At 35.7% G+C, this 19,086-nt stretch overlaps 2 protein-coding genes across 3 annotated transcripts; both read left to right on the top strand.

The window, feature by feature from the left end:
* Positions 1-1,236: 1,236 nt before the first annotated feature.
* Positions 1,237-5,498, top strand: LOC18037365. Of its 2 annotated transcripts, XM_024180880.1 has the most exons (3): positions 1,237-3,795; positions 3,871-4,249; positions 4,465-5,498. In XM_024180880.1, the coding sequence occupies exons 1-3, from the start codon at positions 1,265-1,267 to the stop codon at positions 5,374-5,376; spliced, it is 3,822 nt and encodes a 1,273-aa protein (XP_024036648.1). In that variant the 5' UTR covers positions 1,237-1,264; the 3' UTR covers positions 5,377-5,498. The 2 variants fall into 2 exon arrangements, with proteins under 2 accessions (XP_024036648.1, XP_006427896.2); XM_006427833.2 differs by having other exon boundaries at positions 1,237-4,249.
* A 5,493-nt stretch (positions 5,499-10,991) lies between these two features.
* LOC18037364 (ribonucleoside-diphosphate reductase large subunit) lies at positions 10,992-16,379 on the top strand. Its single transcript, XM_006427832.2, has 17 exons — positions 10,992-11,394; positions 11,534-11,595; positions 11,696-11,783; positions 12,331-12,594; positions 12,720-12,960; positions 13,050-13,126; positions 13,286-13,456; positions 13,550-13,642; positions 13,768-13,917; positions 14,012-14,098; positions 14,207-14,371; positions 14,459-14,578; positions 14,923-15,125; positions 15,220-15,369; positions 15,478-15,625; positions 15,754-15,837; positions 15,947-16,379. The coding sequence occupies exons 1-17, from the start codon at positions 11,167-11,169 to the stop codon at positions 16,040-16,042; spliced, it is 2,427 nt and encodes an 808-aa protein (XP_006427895.2). The 5' UTR covers positions 10,992-11,166; the 3' UTR covers positions 16,043-16,379.
* Positions 16,380-19,086: the final 2,707 nt, after the last annotated feature.

Below are 19,086 nucleotides of genomic sequence, written 5' to 3'. Positions count from 1 at the left end.
TTTTTTCACTTTAAAATGAATGTTAGTAATAAAATTGTCATTTTACTTTAATTCTCTAAAAGATGCTTTAATATAGGGAAAATGCTTGGTAAAGAGAAACACGAGAGAAATAAAAAAGAAAATGGTAAAGAAAGAGTGAGTGAGTAGAGAGAGAGAAGATAAAATTCTCTCGTCTTTCTCTTGTGCTTCTCTACACCTAGCACTACTCTTAATATAGTGGGTGAAATTAGCAACGGTCTATATGTCAAGTGGGAGAGCTGTGGGTCTCATTAAACAGCTCTCCCAATAAAAGCTGGACATGTAGATTGTCGGTCAACCTAGGACGAGCGACTCGCCCACCAGATCAATTCTCCTCTAAAAAAAGATTCTAATATTGTTAATTAATTTATTTGCGATAGTTTGTGAACTAGTGTATTATAGGCTTATAGCCATTCCAATATCTTTAGTTTTGTCTTTACATAATCTGTCATTGTCCAAAGATAAATTAGTCTTTTAACGTTATAATATAGTTTAAGGGTTGTGGAAAGTTTATACACTTTCAAACTTAAGGTAAACCGTTTATAATTTAATTTTTTAAAATTTTTATTAAACAACAGCTATAAAATTGATAATTTTTCTCAAATATTTGATAGTATTAATTTTAGATTACAGATGACGATCCTTAAAATACTCTATAAACTATTATAAACATGGATTTATTTCATTCTTGTTTAAAAAGAAAAGAAAAATACGGGCTAATTAATAAAAAAATTGTTTTTTTTAATAAAAAGGGGTAAGTTAATTTAGAATACTTGGCCCAAATTTGATACAAGCTTCTCAAGACTCAAATTAAGTAATCACTTCTCAGGTTGTCAAACTAATTAATTAAATTTTAGTTATTTAGAAAAAATTTTATATTGTTCTCTTATTTAGTTGTGCATGCAGAAACGTGCATGACTCATAAACGAGGGGGGAAAAAAATCGGTAACGTCAATAATAATCTTGGCGATGGTGCTAGTTAAGGGTGAGTTTCTAGGAAAATCCACTAAAAAACAGTACATAATCGAATCGAAATTTTGTATTCTAGATTCTGCTTACAGTACAGAGGAGTAATCATACATATTAAATGGATTTACCTACTTCCATCTAATGGCTGCCCTTTTTTTCAAACAAAATATTAAATTTGGTTGTACGAGATACAGGTGCCGTATTATAAGCGGACCCTGTAGTCTAAACCGCAATAGCAAAGGGGAAAAGAGAGAGAGAGAGCGGGGGACACAAAAAGATGGTGATTATTGAAGAGAACCATATCCACGAGCATCCTTTATCACTCGTTGCTGAGGATAAAGGTAGGCTAACGTGCCCTTCGTGCGGCGGGTACTTGGATGAATCCTACAGCTGCCAGTCGTGTGGGAAGAAACTCCCCCAGGGATGCTTTGCTTGCGACGGCGGACTCTCAGCTGGTATTAGTTTGTATATCTGCAAACAGTGCTGGCCTAGTAACAAGTCTCCTTTGTTTCATAAATCTTGTGCTGAACTACCGCAACAGCTCCAAATCGCCTATCGTCCCCACTGCTCTTTCCACCTCAAAGAAGAATACACTAGTTCATTGAGTGTATTCTCTTTCATGCGGAACATACCATTTGATTGTGATTTCTGTAGCCAATCACACACAGGCTATAGGTACTGCTGTTACCTTTGCAATTTCCAGATTGATGCTCGATGCGCTGCACTTGTCGTCAAATACCATCAATCAGATGTACATCTGCAACATTTTAGTCACCGGCATCCGTTGGTGGCTTCGCCGGCGGCGGGGGTGGTGGAGGCTAAAAAATGCAAGATGTGCTGGAAAGACATTCTTTATGGGGAAATTAGCTATTGTTGTGCACCATGTGAGTTTTATATCCATAAATCATGCGGTGAATTGCTGCGAGAGATCCAACATGATGAATTCCATCCACGCCACCGTTTGACACTCGTAAAATATATTAAGGCTTCGGAGAGGATTTGGATTTGTGATGGGTGTGGTTTCGATATCGATCAAGGTGAGTTCATCTATCGGTGTGATAATTGCCACTTTAACTTGCATCTTGAATGCATATTACTGAAGCCAAACATCAAGTACGAAGGTCATCAGCATCTTCTTACTCTAATGAAAAATAGTTTCTCTCATTATTGTCAAGCTTGTTGTCTTGAGATTGAGGGTACTTTCTCTGTTCGATGTGTCGAGTGTAAACTCGATTTTCATGTCCAGTGTGGCTCAGACTCAGCATCTCTACCACTAGTTGTTGAGCATAAAGATCATAGCCATCCTCTCATCCTCATTGCAGAAGAGTACTTGATGATGATCAAATCTGGTTACTGCTGTGAAGTCTGTAAGAAAGAAACAAACCGAAAGCACCCCTTTTATGTTTGTTTTGTATGTAAGTACTACACACATCCGCGTTGTGTAATTACTCAAGTAACACTCCATGAAAGAGAGAGATTAAATCATTTCAGTCATGATCATTCCTTGTTTCCTGTTGGGAAGAAGACGGATGATGATGGTGATATTGCTTGCTATGCATGCAACAAAATAATCCAAGCGCACCCATCATATGGCTGCGATGCCTGCAGAGTATATATCCACAAATGCTGTGCCGAGCTACCTAGTCGGATCCAACATCGTCTCCACCCACATCATCTCGTGCTTATAGAATCATCAAATTTGATATTCCTCGACGACAAATGCAACGCTTGTGATAAAGATTTAAACGGCTTTATATACAGCTGTGAATCTTTTTGCGATTTCTATCTGGATCTTGACTGTGCTTCAGAAGAACCCTCAACAAAACGCAATGCCTACTTCAGGGACGAGTGCAAATACCATGAAGTTGGAGAAAACATCGAACATTATAGTCATTTTCATCGATTGACCCTCTTGGAGGAGGTTGATTTGGAAATGAAATGTAAGTTGTGCTACAAAAACATCCATGGTCCGAGCTACGGCTGCACCCCATGCATGTTTTATATTCACAAATCATGTGCCGAATTGCCACAAAAAGAACATTACCCTTTCCATCGACATCAGTGCTTGAAACTCCGCTTAATTGCATCTTCGGAGGAGTATCGTTGTGATGCGTGTAGCTTCTATATTAATGGTCCAGGCATATTCTACAGTTGTGATGAGCACTTCTGTACCTTTAACTTGCACCTTCAATGTGTGTCTTTGAAGCCAAATATAAAGCACGAAGGCCACCAGCATCTTCTTCTTCTAGTTGAGAATATGTCCTATAAAAGTCAATGCCAAGCATGCCTCTGTAAAATTGAGGGTACTTTCTTTGTACGGTGTATCCATTGTCAACTCGATTTTCATGTCCAGTGTGGCCTCACCACGCTGCCTCCAACTATTCTGCATGAGAAACATGGTCATGATCTCATTCTTTCTGCCGATCAACAGATATTCAAAGACGATCTTGATCTTGTTTCTTGTGATGTATGCATGGAAGAAATAAATCCCAAGCATCCTTCCTATTCTTGTGCGAAATGTGAGTACTATGCACATGTTCGTTGTGTAGTCACCGAGATACCGAAAGATGAAAAGAAGCTGAGACATTTCGAGCACGGCCATTTCTTGTTTCCATTTGAAAACAAGAGGAATGATGATATTTTGTGCAATTTTTGTGAGAAATTTATCGAAACTGATGACTTGGCATATGGCTGCGCCCAGTGCAGCTTTTATCTCCATAAATCCTGTGCCGAGTTGCCAAGCCAAATGCAACATCTCCTTCACCGACATCCTCTCACAGCCACACCAAGGACGCAAGATTCTAAAAGGTATCGTCAATGCAATGCTTGTCAAAGAAGTTCATCAAATGGCCTCACTTATCAATGTCGGGAATGTGATTTCAGTTTGGATGCCGACTGCTTTTCATTGCAACTTCGAGTCGAATTTGAAGGTGGTAATCGTGATGGTGAGCATATTCTTTCTTTCTTTGAAAAGTTACCTCACACTTCGACATGCCAAAAGTATAGATTCTCTACTCATGGGGCATCCTATCAGCATTGTGTGAAATGCAACTTCAACCTCCATCTTTTGCATTCCCCACTACCACAAGCTATCAAAATTGAGAGTCACCATCATCCGCTGGCCCTAAAGGATAGTCATGTTGATGATAATTACGGGAAACAAATTTGTGATGTTTGCGAGGAGGAAAGAAACCTAGAAGAAGGTGTTTATTGTTGTGCAGAATGCGATTTCATAGCCGAATTTAGTTGTGTGCTTGCAGAGGTACGCGTATAAATTAATTAGACTAGAGATGTTTTTGTTTCGACATTATGGATAAATTAAGAACTGTGTGAACAGACTTTTACAAAGTTGTAAGCTGTTTGACAATGGTATCAATTCTCCTTGGATTTTATAAAATCTGAGATTTCCTGACCCCAGAGTGATCATACTACTACTGCTTAATTCTTTTTCCTGAATTAATTCTTGTTGCTTTATAGGTAACAGTTGCTCTACGAGAAAAGTCCCAAGATGAAAAGTTTAGAACTATCAATAGAAAGAGCAGAGATAAAGGCTTAACCACCCAGGATATGATAGACTCCTTCACCAAGGAGGAAACGGACCAATTGGATGCCTTAGAACATGATATCGAAAAGGAAGAGGAAGAGATTCGGATAATGAAGGAAGAGATTCGGATGATGAAGTCTTCTGACTCTGGCAATAGAGAGAGTACTGATGATCATAATTTAATAAGCAGTTCACTGCAGAAGTTTCCTTATTCGGATAAAGATTTCTTACAGCTCGTTTGCAAAGTTCCCTCTCAGATTAAGGAAATATGGAACAAGACGAAGTTCATGGCTTCGGAGGATCTTGATTCTGAGGTTGTTAAAGTGGGAGATTATAAAACGATTCCGAAGTTTGCCGGAGTTCTCAAAAGTTTGCTTGACAAATATGGGGATATTGGTGGCAGTTGCACTACTTTCAGCCAAGGGACAGTGTCGGTTCTCCTAGTCTATTTCTGTGCAATTGTGTATAGCATGTCCAACACTCTGTTTCAGGACATCACCAATGAATTAATCTTCAGCTGGTGGTGGAACGCCATAATTTTTCACCGAGCCGGGCTTAGAGTTGACTTTTTGTTTGATCATTTGAAGCGCATAATGAAAGCTCTAGCCCGTCAAGCCGGAGTCGATCCTGAGTTTTACCACCTCAGCCTCATTCGGTACCACCATGAAGTGATGGTTAAGCTTTCTGAAGAGATTAAAGAACGGACGGCAAAAATGGACGAGTTTAACTGGCAACAACAGTACATAATATCTAGGATTCGTCAGGATACATTGAGATTAGATACTGAACAATTGAGTACAGCTCTGGAATGTTTGAGGATGCATGCAGACACTGGATTGCTTTGATTTTTTCGCAATTGCTTGCTGTATCGACGCATGTGTTTAATTTACAGTTTTATCATTCGGCTGTCCTATTTGGTTTCACCCACTGAATTTTTAAAATTACACGTTGGTAGCATTTGTTTTGCTTTAATTGGGTTGATGAATTGAATAATTCTTCACAGTGTTTGAAGAATGAATTGTACTCGTTTCTTATTAATTTCTTCATTTGTAGCTCTTACGTTTTAAGCACTATATACTTGCTGCTAAAAGAGACTAACTACAGGTGGCTTGCCGCTTACTCTGCTGCTTTTCACCTGCAATCTGCCATTGCTGATCTTTGCTTGTTGCTGCCTCAACTTGAAATTTAACTGATTTTCTCTCCAAATTACTAATTAATTAGTTACTGTATTTATTTGACTAATATTATCTAACTCTTTGCAATTAGACATGTAATTTTTCACCTACCAATCGAGGTATTTTGGTTGAATTCGGATAACGACTTCTGCCTTGGAATTTGTTGTTTTGATTGAAAGTATATGCTATGCTGATGAGGGTTGTTGTTAAGATTCACTTTCTTTAGCTGTTGAGATTCACTTTCACAAGGATGATATTAATTTTATTATCAAAACATATCTTATGATGTCTCAACGATGGTTTATTGACTTGCACATTTCATTGCCGGACTAACAAGGCCTTAGGTATATTTTGATAACATAGATGCAGATTTGGGTATTGGTGTCGTACTCCAACATTAGTGCTACAGGCAGTTATATTCATCCACAACAAAGACTGTTCTGTACAATTTCTTTTTTTCCCCTTTATTGCAGATTTGGGTATTGGTGTCAAACTCCAACATTAATGGAGTCTTATCCTCCAAAGATTGTTGGGAGCAGAGATTGTTTAGCTTAAATTTCTTTGCTTAATTAAGTTGATTGTTGGATTTTGCTCTCCTCCTTCTACAACAGGTTACTGCAATTGTTATACTGAAAATTTTCACGAAAAAATTTGATGTTCCTTACTACTCGGTTGAATCTACAAGACGGGTCAAATTTGAGACACAGGGCCCATTGCTACTGGAGTTCAAGGTCTTGCAGATACATTAGTCTTACTTGGTTTTGGCATTTGATTCTCCAGAGGTAAACTTGATCCCAAAAACACGTCAACTTTAGCTGAACTTGGGACCTGGATTGCTTCTGTTTGATGACCCTTTGAAAATGAATTTCAGTGTCAACAGCTGAACATGGTTATATTTGAAACCACATGACACATAAGTATCATGGTAGTCCTGTAAGCAAGGCATGCAGCTCTGCAGGGTTCTGTTGTAATTCTTGATGTATAAATTTGTCAATAATTCTGCAGGGAATTCTCCAACTGACATGTGGATTTCAAATCCAGATCTTTGGGACTGAGGAGCTCTACATATTAAAGAATGGTGTGAGAAATTCACTCATTGTGGCACCAATTCCGACTGCTTCAACCAGCCAAATTCTTGGAAACAACGAGCATTTTGAGCCACATACTTCCAATATCTAGGTCGCAGGGTTCTAAGGTTTGTATTGTTATAGCTTAAATACAATTAACTATCAACTTAGGCTTTTTAGCTCAAGTGGTAAATTAACTTGCCAATTATGTTCAACGACGAATTATGTTGATATGTTTTCTCTCTGTTTTTACCATAGGCTAATTAAAATTAAACACCTTTTTTTTAATGGTTTTTGAAATTTAATAATTTTTTCTTTGTATTTCACTAAAAACTGTGGGAAATCCAGCAGTGGACAATAGTCGTGAAGAATGATCTCAAATCTAGGCTTCTGGATCGAACGATGATGTCAGTTTTCCAGAATAAAGCGCGCTGTCAAGTTCCTGCATCATGAGGCCAAGGACATGGACCAAAAATTTTAAAGCCAGCAGTGAATGGGCTTGGTTAAGGGCTTATGGAAAAAGCCTGGACTTGGAAATTATTGGAAGCAAAAGAATGATAAGTACACAAGGAAATTATTCATAAATATGGTAAACAAATTTGTGATGTTTGCGAGGAGGAAAGAAACCTAAAAGAAGATGTTTATTATTGTGAAAATGCGATTTGATAGCAGAATCTGAATGCATGGTCTCGGAGTAAGCCTTTACACAGATACACGGTATTTTCTTTTTAGACCATTATGCTGTACTACTCCTGCAACTACACATCATCTTAGGTTAAGGCTTAACAAATTCATGTCGCTTGATTGCTAATGTCTGCTCTGCGGAAAAAGCACATTTGAGAACTATCAATAGAAAAGAGTACTGATAATAAAGGCTTAACCATCCACGATATGACACTCCCCTTCGTTGAGGAGGAAGCAGAATAATTCGGTGCCTTAGAACTTGATCTTGGAAAGTTAGACATAGAGATTCGTACTAGTTTCTTTGAGACTGGCCCCGAAGACTTCTTAGAGCCCTGGCCACCAGTTTCCTCTGAGCTAGCTGAAATGGGCACGTGGTATTTCTTAAACCCCAGATGATTTTGAGTCTCAAGTTATCTATGTCAGAGATTACAAAACGATTCCGAAGCCAGCCGGAGTTCTTCAAAACTTGATCGACAAACATGTGGATATCGGTGCCAGTTGCAGTTTCAGCCAAGGGGTAAAGTCGTTTCTCCTTCTCTACTTCTGTGGGATATTGTAGAGCATGTGAAACACTATGGTTGAGGACATCACCCATTCACCCGTGAATTAATTTACAGCTGGTGGCTGCACTCCATAATGTTTCAGGGAGCAGGGATTAGAGTTGACTTTGTCTTTGAACGTTTGAAGCGAATGAGCTCTTGATGAAGAAGACGTGGATCCTGAATTTTACCAGCTCAGCCACGTTGGCTACCACCAAGAGGAGATGGCTCAGCTTTCCCCAGGGATTACAGAGCGCATGGCAGCAGTAGAGAAACTTAGATGGGAACAACAGAATATAATATTTAGAGTTCGTCTGGAGACATTGAGATCAAAACTGAACAATTCAGTTTACGCTCTGGAAAGTCGGAGGATATATGCAGGCACCGGATTGCTGTGATTTTCAATGTAAATTATTCATTGGAATCACTTGATTTGTTCTAATTGGGTTGAATTGAATAGTTTTTGGTTGTGGATCAGCATAGGGAAGTAGTGTTTAATTTGAAAAACTAATGAATTGTACTCATTTCTTAATTTCTTCAATTCATTTGCAGCTCTTACATTATACACACCGCATTCTTGCTAATCAATTTTGAATTGAATTAACAATTTACGCTTGCTGCTCACTCTGGTGCTTTTATTTGGCATTGTTATTCTCATCACCACCATTATGCTGTGACATAATCTTTGCTTGTTGCTGTGCACACTCCTTGCTTGATTTCAAATTTATCTGATTTTCAGTTCAACCAATGCAGTCGTTTGACCAACTTCATTTCTAACTCTTTGTAATTTTTCACCCATCAATTGAGATTAGTTCTGCTCAGGAATTATTTGCAATTGACTGCTGTGAGTTTCATCAACTTAACCTTTTAATTGGGTTTGGTTTTGCGAGATTTTGTTTGTTAGTTAATTTAGTGAATTTGGTATTTGAAGATGTTTAGTGAAATTGGTTCTGCTTCCAGATTTCTGAAGATGATTTATTGGTCACCAAAATTGGTGACAGTCGATTTTTCCAAAGGTTCATTTGAGTTTTCAGCCTTTGACATTTGCCTGCATTGTCTCCCTGCATTTTTAATATTCAAGCAGGCTGCATTATAATGGCAAGTAATTGGGAGCACAAGTTGACTATTGCATCCTATGACTCTTTAATCTTCCTGTCAATTATAATGATTTTACAAAACATTGTAATGTTTTGACTGTAGCACCCAGATGGACTGATTGATGATCAATCGATGATCTATGGCCAAGAAACTAAGAACACACAAGAAGAACTGTACAGAAACAAGCAAACTGATCCTACAAGAAGAGAGCTTCACACTTGTTCCTAAATAGAGAGATTAACTCAGAATTATACGTGTATTACAAGCTTTAATATGATACCTCATTTTCCTTTTAACTCTAAAGTTTTTATAGAGTTCAAAGATTGCCTATGGCTCAACTAACAAACCCAGAAAGTCAACTCTAAGTCAACAAAAGCCGTTGGCCATGTACTGGCGGCGAATCCTTAACAGCTGTTCCCGCTAAAATACGCAAATCCCAGTTTTAAATGAGTATACCCGCGAGACATTCTTGGTCATTACGAATTAACCCGGCTATTTCGCCAAGTCCCAAGTCAGGTTATAAATCACACTCAACATCCATTATTCATCATAATGATTGAAATTTCGATCTTTTTCCTTGTTATAATAGAAAGTTAACACTGCCAGCCTGCCAAAAAATATTGGTACATTTGATGTTAATTGGCTGTTAATTGTTTATGAAGGTGGCTCTTAAGTTCTATATATATATATATATATAACTTAAGAGTACTTTAAACGAGGGATCAGTTTTCGAAAATTAAGAGGCCAATTTGTCGATTTTGAATTTATTGATATATATATATGTATAATATTATTGGAAGAAAATCTTTTGAGTTTTTGAGAATTCAAAAAATCAAAATTAGGTTATACTGCTGCGCCCTCCTCTAATAGTAAAACATAAATAATTTTAAGTGCGAAAGTGACTTTTCATAGTGAAATAAGATATCTCAATTATACTTTTCATAAAAACACTTGAACAGCATCTATGAATTTCTCTTGGAAACCCTTCCATCCATAAATATAGTAACATAGAATTTACCGAAGAATTACATTATTACAATGAGTTTTAAACAAATCTTCCCGCCACAATCGAAACATAATGCGAGGTCAACAACAAACTTTCCACTTTTCTTTAAACTTTTTGTGATGTGAATGCATTAATAATGCCTTAAGGCAATAGGCCATCAAAATCCAGCCTGTGGTCCAATGATCACACGGCCGGCATTCGTTTACAAACAGCGCCAAAAAACGAGCGGCGCCAATAATACTAATTCCCCCATTCAAAATAAAATTGTGTTGCTTTTTACTCATTTTGTATCACTTACCAAATTCAAAATCAAATAATTAACATTTATTCTATTTTATAATTTTATTTTGGTATAAATAACATAACATTTAAAAATAAAAATAACACAAATTTATCACAATAATGTTGTCAATTTTGGACTTTAATCTACATGATTGAAAAGTGTACAAGAAAAATATAGCTAATTTATTAAGATGATATTGTCAATTTCGGACTTCTAATCTATGCTATTCAAAAGAAAATTAAGTAACAAAGAAAAAGATATTAGTTAAAGTCAAAAATATTTTCTTTTTCCCATTTTTTTTAATAATATGAATAGAATGTGAGAATTAGGATTTATATTAGTAAACGATGAGTTCTTATAAATAAAAATTGAAAGAGAACAAAAAAGAGAAGGAAATAAAATGAAAAAAAAAATCTATCAATGATTTTTAAATTTAAATAATATAATTAAACATAAATTTTTTTTTAAGAAAAATTAATCTCAAGCGAGACAGTGGTCCCCACGACAACAAGGACGGACAGGTTTGGGCCTACCCAATTTACCGCCAATAAACTATCGCGAAGTCACAAACAAAAGGCACATTGACGCTCTCTTCTCCGTTTGGCGGGAAAATTGAAAAGAATAAAAAAACCAAAAATTCAAAACCCTAATTGCTTCCAAATTTGAAATGCAACATTTAATCTATTTAACCGGCCGCCCCTTCTCATTTCTTCTCGCGCACACTACATGTTCGATAAAATTCCTCAGTGAGCAAAAAAAGTCGATAACCAATCAAGAATCAAGATGTACGTCGTGAAGAGAGATGGAAAGCAAGAGGCGGTCCATTTTGACAAGATTACGGCGAGACTGAAGAAATTGAGCTACGGGCTAAGCATCGAGCACTGCGACCCGGTGCTTGTGTCCCAGAAGGTGTGTACCGGTGTCTACAAAGGTGTCACCACTAGCCAACTCGATGAATTGGCCGCTGAAACTGCAGCCGCCATGACCGCTAACCACCCCGATTATGCCTCTGTGAGATTCATTAACTTTACCTACTAATTGGGTTTGGTTTTACAATATTTTGTTTGTTAGTCAATTTAGTGAAAATGGCAGCTGAAGATGTGATTTTTGTGTCACTTGTTTATGTCTGAAATTTGTTTGATTCACGCAGTTGGCTGCAAGAATTGTTGTTTCAAATCTGCATAAGAACACCAAGAAATCATTTTCAGAAACGTAAGTGCTTTCCAGATTACATAATTAGCTTGGTTTTTTTTTCTTTTTTTCCCCTTAATTGAGGCAATATTTGATGTTATTGTTTGATTGGTAATTTCAGGATTAAGGACATGTATAATCATTACAATGAGAGATCTGGACTAAAGGCTCCTCTCATTGCTGATGATGTTTATGATATCATCATGAAGGTACAATATGATTTCTTAAATTGATGGTTTTTCTACATTCAGTTTAGGTGACGGTTACTAATACTTTTGCCAAGTAATGAGAGTATTGAAGTAGGATTTTTTTTAAAAAGAAAAAAAAAAACCTGCTTTTGTTTGGATGTTACTTGTGAGAGAGTTCTTGGTTATGTAGTCAATAGAAAAGAAATTATGCATGTTGTTTTGGATATGTTTGGTTTTCTAGGACCATCTTTGTCATTCAATAATTCATGGAAAGTCACTGTAACAATATTGGACTTTTATGCATTTGTTACTCATGTGATGGAGTGTAATGAGTTAATATGCTGTTGTATGAGGTTGATTGGTTGTGTTGTGTTCTATATTTTGCACCATAAATCTAAAAGGCAACTAGCTTAATTTTCCATATATAAAATTTGTATCTAAATTTTCTTGTGTTCTATATTTTGTGCCAAAGTCTATGCTATTTTTTTTAAAATTATTTGCCTATGATTTTTCCTCATCTTTCCAGCTAAAATTTATCTTATTTTTTCAATAAATTCTTTCCTTTCAGAATGCTGCTCGTTTGGACAGTGAGATCATCTACGATCGGGATTTTGACTATGATTATTTTGGCTTCAAAACCCTGGAGAGGTCCTACCTCTTGAAGGTCCAAGGAAAAGTTGTAGAAAGACCCCAACATATGTTGATGAGGGTTGCTGTTGGGATTCACAAGGATGACATTGATTCTGCTATCAAAACATACCATATGATGTCTCAACGATGGTTTACCCATGCATCTCCCACACTTTTTAATGCTGGAACACCAAGAGCCCAGGTAAATTTAGTTAATAGTTCTTAATTCATTTGGTTTCACAACTTTGTTGCTGTAAACTGCAATCTACTAGTGTAATTTATTTGCTTCAATAATCTGATGTGGTGTTGTTGATGCTTCTTTGGTAGTTGAGTAGCTGCTTCTTGGTGTGCATGAAAGATGATAGTATTGAAGGAATATATGATACTTTGAAGGAGTGTGCTATTATCAGCAAATCAGCTGGAGGTATTGGTGTCTCAGTTCACAACATTCGTGCAACAGGAAGTTATATTCGTGGAACAAATGGGACATCTAATGGCATTGTGCCAATGCTGCGGGTGTTTAATGATACTGCCCGTTATGTTGATCAAGGAGGCGGCAAGAGGAAGGGTAATTCCTGTTATCAACTTTTACTTTGTGTTGCTATATATGGTATTTCTTGTTACTTTGCCTTGAAGTATAATTTATGATGCTTGTAGGTGCTTTTGCTGTGTACTTGGAGCCATGGCATGCTGATATATTTGAGTTTCTTGATCTTAGGAAAAACCATGGAAAGGTATGATTCGATAAGAACTTAATGTTTCCATGCTGTTGAGTTGATAAATGCTCAATGAGTCACTGCTCTCCGTGTCTCAGCGTTGATCTAATTTTTGCTTACTGGATTATTATGCGGTAATCAGCTGTTATATACTTAACATCAATGTGTCTGCTGTAGGAAGAACACCGGGCTCGTGATTTGTTTTATGCTCTTTGGGTGCCTGATCTCTTTATGGAAAGAGTCCAAAGTAATGGTCTATGGTCATTATTTTGTCCTAATGAGGCTCCAGGACTGGCAGATTGTTGGGGTACCGAATTTGAGAGACTGTACACCAAATATGAAAAGGAGGTAAGCCTTCTTGACCTGTATGCTTATTAATTTTTTAATGTAATTCTTTTTTTAGCTTCTGAGATATTGGCTGAGCTATTATTGAGTATTCAGGGCAAGGCAAAGAAGGTGGTTCAGGCACAGAACCTCTGGTTTGAAATTTTGAAATCCCAGATAGAAACTGGGACCCCCTATATGCTTTTCAAGGTAATTAGTGCTAGATATCTTCCTTTCTTTTTTGTTTCTCTACATTTTTCTTTTCTTCTTTTTTCCCTCATGTTCTTTAGTTGGCATGATGAATCACATTCTATTGTCATGTTTGTTTCTTCCAGGATACTTGTAATAAGAAAAGCAACCAGCAGAATCTGGGCACTATTAAATCCTCAAATTTGTGTACTGAGGTAATCCAGTACACAAGTCCAACAGAAACTGCTGTGTGCAATCTGGCATCTATTGCCCTGCCAAGATATGTCAGAGAAATGGTGAATGTCATGAACTTTTACTAAAATAGCTTATTTTATTTTATGTTTAGAAGTGATTGTAATATTAATTATTGCATTTAATTGTTTATTGCAGGGGGTTCCAATGGAGTCACATCCATCAAAGCTTGTTGGAAGCAGAGGTTCTAAGAATAGATACTTTGACTTTGAAAAACTAGCAGAGGTTTGGGTCTTTTGAATTGCTCCTGAATATGTTTTTGCTTGAATGTCTTTGTTTTTATGGTGATTGTAAAGATGATTGTTTGATTTAACTTTCCTTCTTTTGGGACAGGTTACTGGAATTGTTACTGAAAATCTTAACAAAATAATCGATGTTAATTACTACCCTGTTGAAACTGCAAGAAGGTCAAATTTGCGACATAGACCCATTGGTATTGGAGTTCAGGGTCTTGCAGATACATTCATCTTACTTGGCATGCCATTTGATTCTATGGAGGTAAAGTTCATTCCAAATATGCCACTTTTAGCTAAAGTCATAACATTGTTTGCTTTTACTTGATAAGCTACTGGATGTGAATATCAGGCTCAACAGCTGAACAAAGACATATTTGAAACCATATACTACCATGCTCTGAGAACTTCTTCTGAGATAGCTGCCCGAGAAGGTCCCTATGAAACATACCATGGTAGTCCTGTGAGCAAGGTATGTAGCTCAAAAGGATTATTCTTTAAAGTTCATGTGAAAACCTTGATCATTTGTCTGTCAATGTGAATCTCTCCACATTATTTGTTCGCTACGGTATGTTCTTTTGCATTCTGTCAGCTTCTGCTGATTTTCATGTCCATGTGCACACAGCATGTATTCTTAGGCTGATTGCTACTTTCTACTAAGGATGCACTTTGTATTACTGCTCTTAAAATGTAGTACTGGATTTCATTTAGCAAGGAGTAAGAGACTAGAATCTCTTAGGCTGAATTAACAATTCTGATTCTATATACAAATCTGTAGTTACTAGTTACATGCTAAAATGGTTTAAATGATGCCAGGGAATTCTCCAACCTGACATGTGGGGTGTAACTCCTTCAGATCGTTGGGATTGGGGAGGTCTTAGGGATATGATATCAAAAAATGGGGTGAGAAATTCACTTCTTGTGGCACCAATGCCAACTGCCTCAACCAGCCAGATTCTTGGAAACAATGAGTGCTTTGAGCCATATACTTCCAACATCTACAGTCGCAGAGTTCTAAGGTTTGCTATGCTGCCTCATACATTTTGCTCCTTTTAAGTTTGGTTATCTGTTATTTCTTTCTGTCCAGTAACCTATATGTCTCGTTCCTTTCAGTGGTGAATTTGTTGTAGTGAACAAGCATCTTCTTCATGATTTAACTGAGATGGGGCTCTGGTCTCCTGTTATTAAGAACAAGATAATATATGATGATGGCTCTGTTCAGAAGATTCCACAAATCCCTGAGGAACTGAAAGCGATTTTCAAGTATGAATTCCCATACCTGTGTCATCCCTGCCTCATTTTCTGCCTATTTCTGTCACAAGCTAAAATGTATCCTTTCTTTTCTTTATTGGCTCCCTTGGCTTCATTCAGGACTGTCTGGGAGATCAAGCAGAAAACATTAGTTGACATGGCTGTTGATCGAGGATGTTACATAGACCAGAGTCAAAGCCTTAATATACATATGGACCAGCCAAATTTTGGAAAACTAACTTCTTTGCACTTTCATGCATGGTTGAGGGTATTAACTCCAATAAACCTTGTGCCGTAATTTTGCCTGGAAACTTTTAATTTCTTGTTATTACTTGCTATTATTTGAGTAGTAGAAAAATTTCTTGCTGATTAATTTTGTGTTTGCTTCTGTTGAAGGGACTGAAAACTGGAATGTATTATCTACGATCACGTGCTGCAGCAGATGCTATAAAGTTCACGGTTGATACTTCTGTTCTTAAGGTAATGGTTTATCTTGATTCTTGATTACCATCATTTTTACCGTTGTGGTTCACTTGTGCATTTCACATTTAAAAAAAAAAAAAAGTGATTCCATTTCCTTGTAATTCAGGAAAATCCCAAGGTGACAGATGATGACGATGCCAAGATGGCACAAATGGTTTGCTCTCTTACAAATCGTGAAGAGTGCATGGCTTGTGGAAGTTAAAAAGTTTGACATGGAGCTGCCAGAAACAGGTTTTTCGGCCTTGATCCCATCTCTATATCTTGGGCGTGTACAAATTTGGCATAGGTTGGAGGCCATTTACTCATCAGCCAACATTCAAACATGTTTTTGGGGATATGGTATTTACTAATTAGGAACATGATAAATAATTATGATGTTATTTCCTTGTTAAAATCAATTTCTCTGTATAGATTAGCTTCGCTATCCACTAATACTTTTTATGTATGTAGTTTTATATTTCGTACTAAGAAAATGAATCGCAAGCTCGTATGCTATGGAACTCAGGTTATGAATGGCAAATTTGCATGTTCAAGAGTAAGTTTTGGGTAGTCTTTAGGTTGTAACAATGTGCGCTATATTTGTTTCTAGAAATTTTGAAATAAGTTTTTGAATTAACAGTTTCAGGAATGCTAAGCAAATCATTGTTTTCTCACTAATATTCCTATCGTAGAGATATTTCACACCCACACCCCGTCCCTCTTTTTTTTTTTTTTTTTTCCTTTTTCTTTTGTGTGTGTAATATTATCCCATTTACGAGATTTGTTTGTTATTTATCACGATGTATATGGGGGCAAATAAAGAAATAAATTTGTTAGTTGATAGCCTGTATCTTAATATCTGATTTATACAATTAAATTTTAAAAAATGATTGGGAATTAAATTCTGACAAAAGGTTGACTACAAACGCACATTTAAAATAACTTTGTTTTTGGATTTGTTTTTTTAAAAAAATATTATACTCACTCAAAATAAAGTCGTTTTAAGTGTGTTTTTATTAGTTTTTTGTCAGATTTTCAGCATATTTACTCAAAAACAAAAGCAAGGGCTTAAGGCTTAGGATAAACATTCTCTCCTGATTAGTGCTCTCATGAGTTTTTAAAAATCTTGTGTCATTTATCTTTAAGTGATAATATATGTGTAGAATTTAATTTTTTTATTTTAATTATTTATTAATTATCAGTCACTCACATGTATTTTTACTTTAAGAAAAATTAAATTAGGAGAGAATTTTAATCCTAAAACTTAACTGAGTAGTTATTAAGCAGTTTTCTTTTGTTATTCCCATCAATATCAATTTGAATCCTAAGGAAGGTAGTAATTGAAAAATTGATTTGCGTGGAGGAGAAAGATTGTTTACCAAACGTGGAAATATAAATTAATGCTAACTTGGAATGATTCAAAACTTCTTCGTGGTCCACCGCAGCATTAATTACAAGTCATTGCTTGACCTAAAAGTTTGTACTATTGCAATTTATCTTCATGTTGAAGATTTAAAAAAAAAAAATGATTACGCAAGAATTCTCAAGTTCTGGATTCATTGACAAAGCACTCTGTACTTCTCCAATGCTCTACTTCGTTGTCAAAACTTCACGTTTGTAACCAGCCATTGACTATTTTTATGGTCTTAACCTAGAATTTTTATTTTTTTTTGAAACAGTCATTATCTCAATTAATAGTTTGGTTCTTTTATTCCTATTATTTACTTTGAATAAACATGGGGCGTCATTTATCAATGTCCAGAGTTTGCCAATCATGTCGGTCCAATAGAGCGTAGTATTGATTTGGAACACTGGAATTGAGTTGTTGGTCGACATTATAGAAACTCAATGTATATGTGGAAAATAATTCTTATTGAAAGATAAATTTTTAAAAATGTGAATCACACATGGGTTGATATATATTTATCATTATAATTATTTATAAATATTAATTTTTTATGTAAAAATTTAATAGGAGCTGTGTCACGCGTCTTAAAATGAAGATTTGATACCGATAACTCGTTCTTTAATTATAATTTAACGAGTAATTCTCTAGTGAGAACATCTTTGCCAAAGTGAAAATGCTACTAAGATATAAAAAAAAATACAAATTTTAATATATTAAAAAAACTATATTTTTTATCTGTTGGTATATAAAAAAATTTTATTTGTTAATATATTAAAATCTATATTTTTTATCTATTAGTGACATCTTCGTTTTTGTTAAAATAAAGATGTTCTTATTAAAGAACTGCTCTCATTGAATATTGCATGCACTGGAGTTAGACATCAATATCGACCTCAAATTCATATTTTGAAATTTCGAAGTCCACACTATCAAATATCTTTTGTTTATTCAAATGAAAGAAAATGGGAAAATTCAATTTCCCAAATAATGATTTACTTTCTTGAAGCAAAATTCATGTTTGAAAATCAGATAATTCAGCAGGTCGTTAGCAATTAATGCGAAATACAGTTGACTTTGAACGATTGCTTTAACTTTTCAAATTATAAGTTTCGAGTAGGATGCCTCTAAAAAAAATTTCCACTTGTTTGAGCAAACTATATCCAGCTCTTGACTGATTCTATATGCTGTTAATTTGTTCGGCAATTTGGTAACTGGGATCACTTTTTCAAGTCATTGCCGGTGCTGCGCTTTGGACTTTGTCTGCGTTTCATCTTTGTTGAAAATGGTTTTGCTATCGTGGATCAAAGTATCCTACAACCGTTATATGTTAGAATGACTGTGAGCTTTTTATTATACTTTTTGAAGCATAATTTGGTGGAAAAAATGAAACATTTGGGAAACGTGACGCAAAATTGATTGGTAATGAAAAATTTACAAAAGTAGTAACATAAATAAGTATAAGGTAGTTTCATTGTTGCTTTGAATATGATGATACCACTTCAAAGTCTAATAATAGCTACTTTCTCTCCGGGGGGGTAGGGAAGGAAAAAAAGGCTTAAAAACTACTTAACATGAAATATAGAATTATAACATTAAGGGCACATTGGATTTATTTTGTGTAGGGATTTAGATCTAACGCAGCTCAATTCTTTATAATCTTCTGCCACATATAGTTAAAATTTAATTAATTTTATTGTCTTATATAATAACTATCAATTGTATTTTTTTAAGAGATTAACAAAAATTTTAGACCAGTATTAAATCCAAATTGTTTGTGTCATGTACTAGTATTAATTTTTTAATTATTAAATATTTAAAAATACTAAATTAACATTAATAAATTATAAATAAACATACGA

Source organism: Citrus clementina, unplaced genomic scaffold (genome assembly GCF_000493195.1).
Source record: "Citrus clementina cultivar Clemenules unplaced genomic scaffold, Citrus_clementina_v1.0 scaffold_7, whole genome shotgun sequence".
NCBI classification, from domain to species: domain Eukaryota; kingdom Viridiplantae; phylum Streptophyta; class Magnoliopsida; order Sapindales; family Rutaceae; genus Citrus; species Citrus x clementina.
This window is presented reverse-complemented; position numbering and strand designations above follow the sequence as displayed.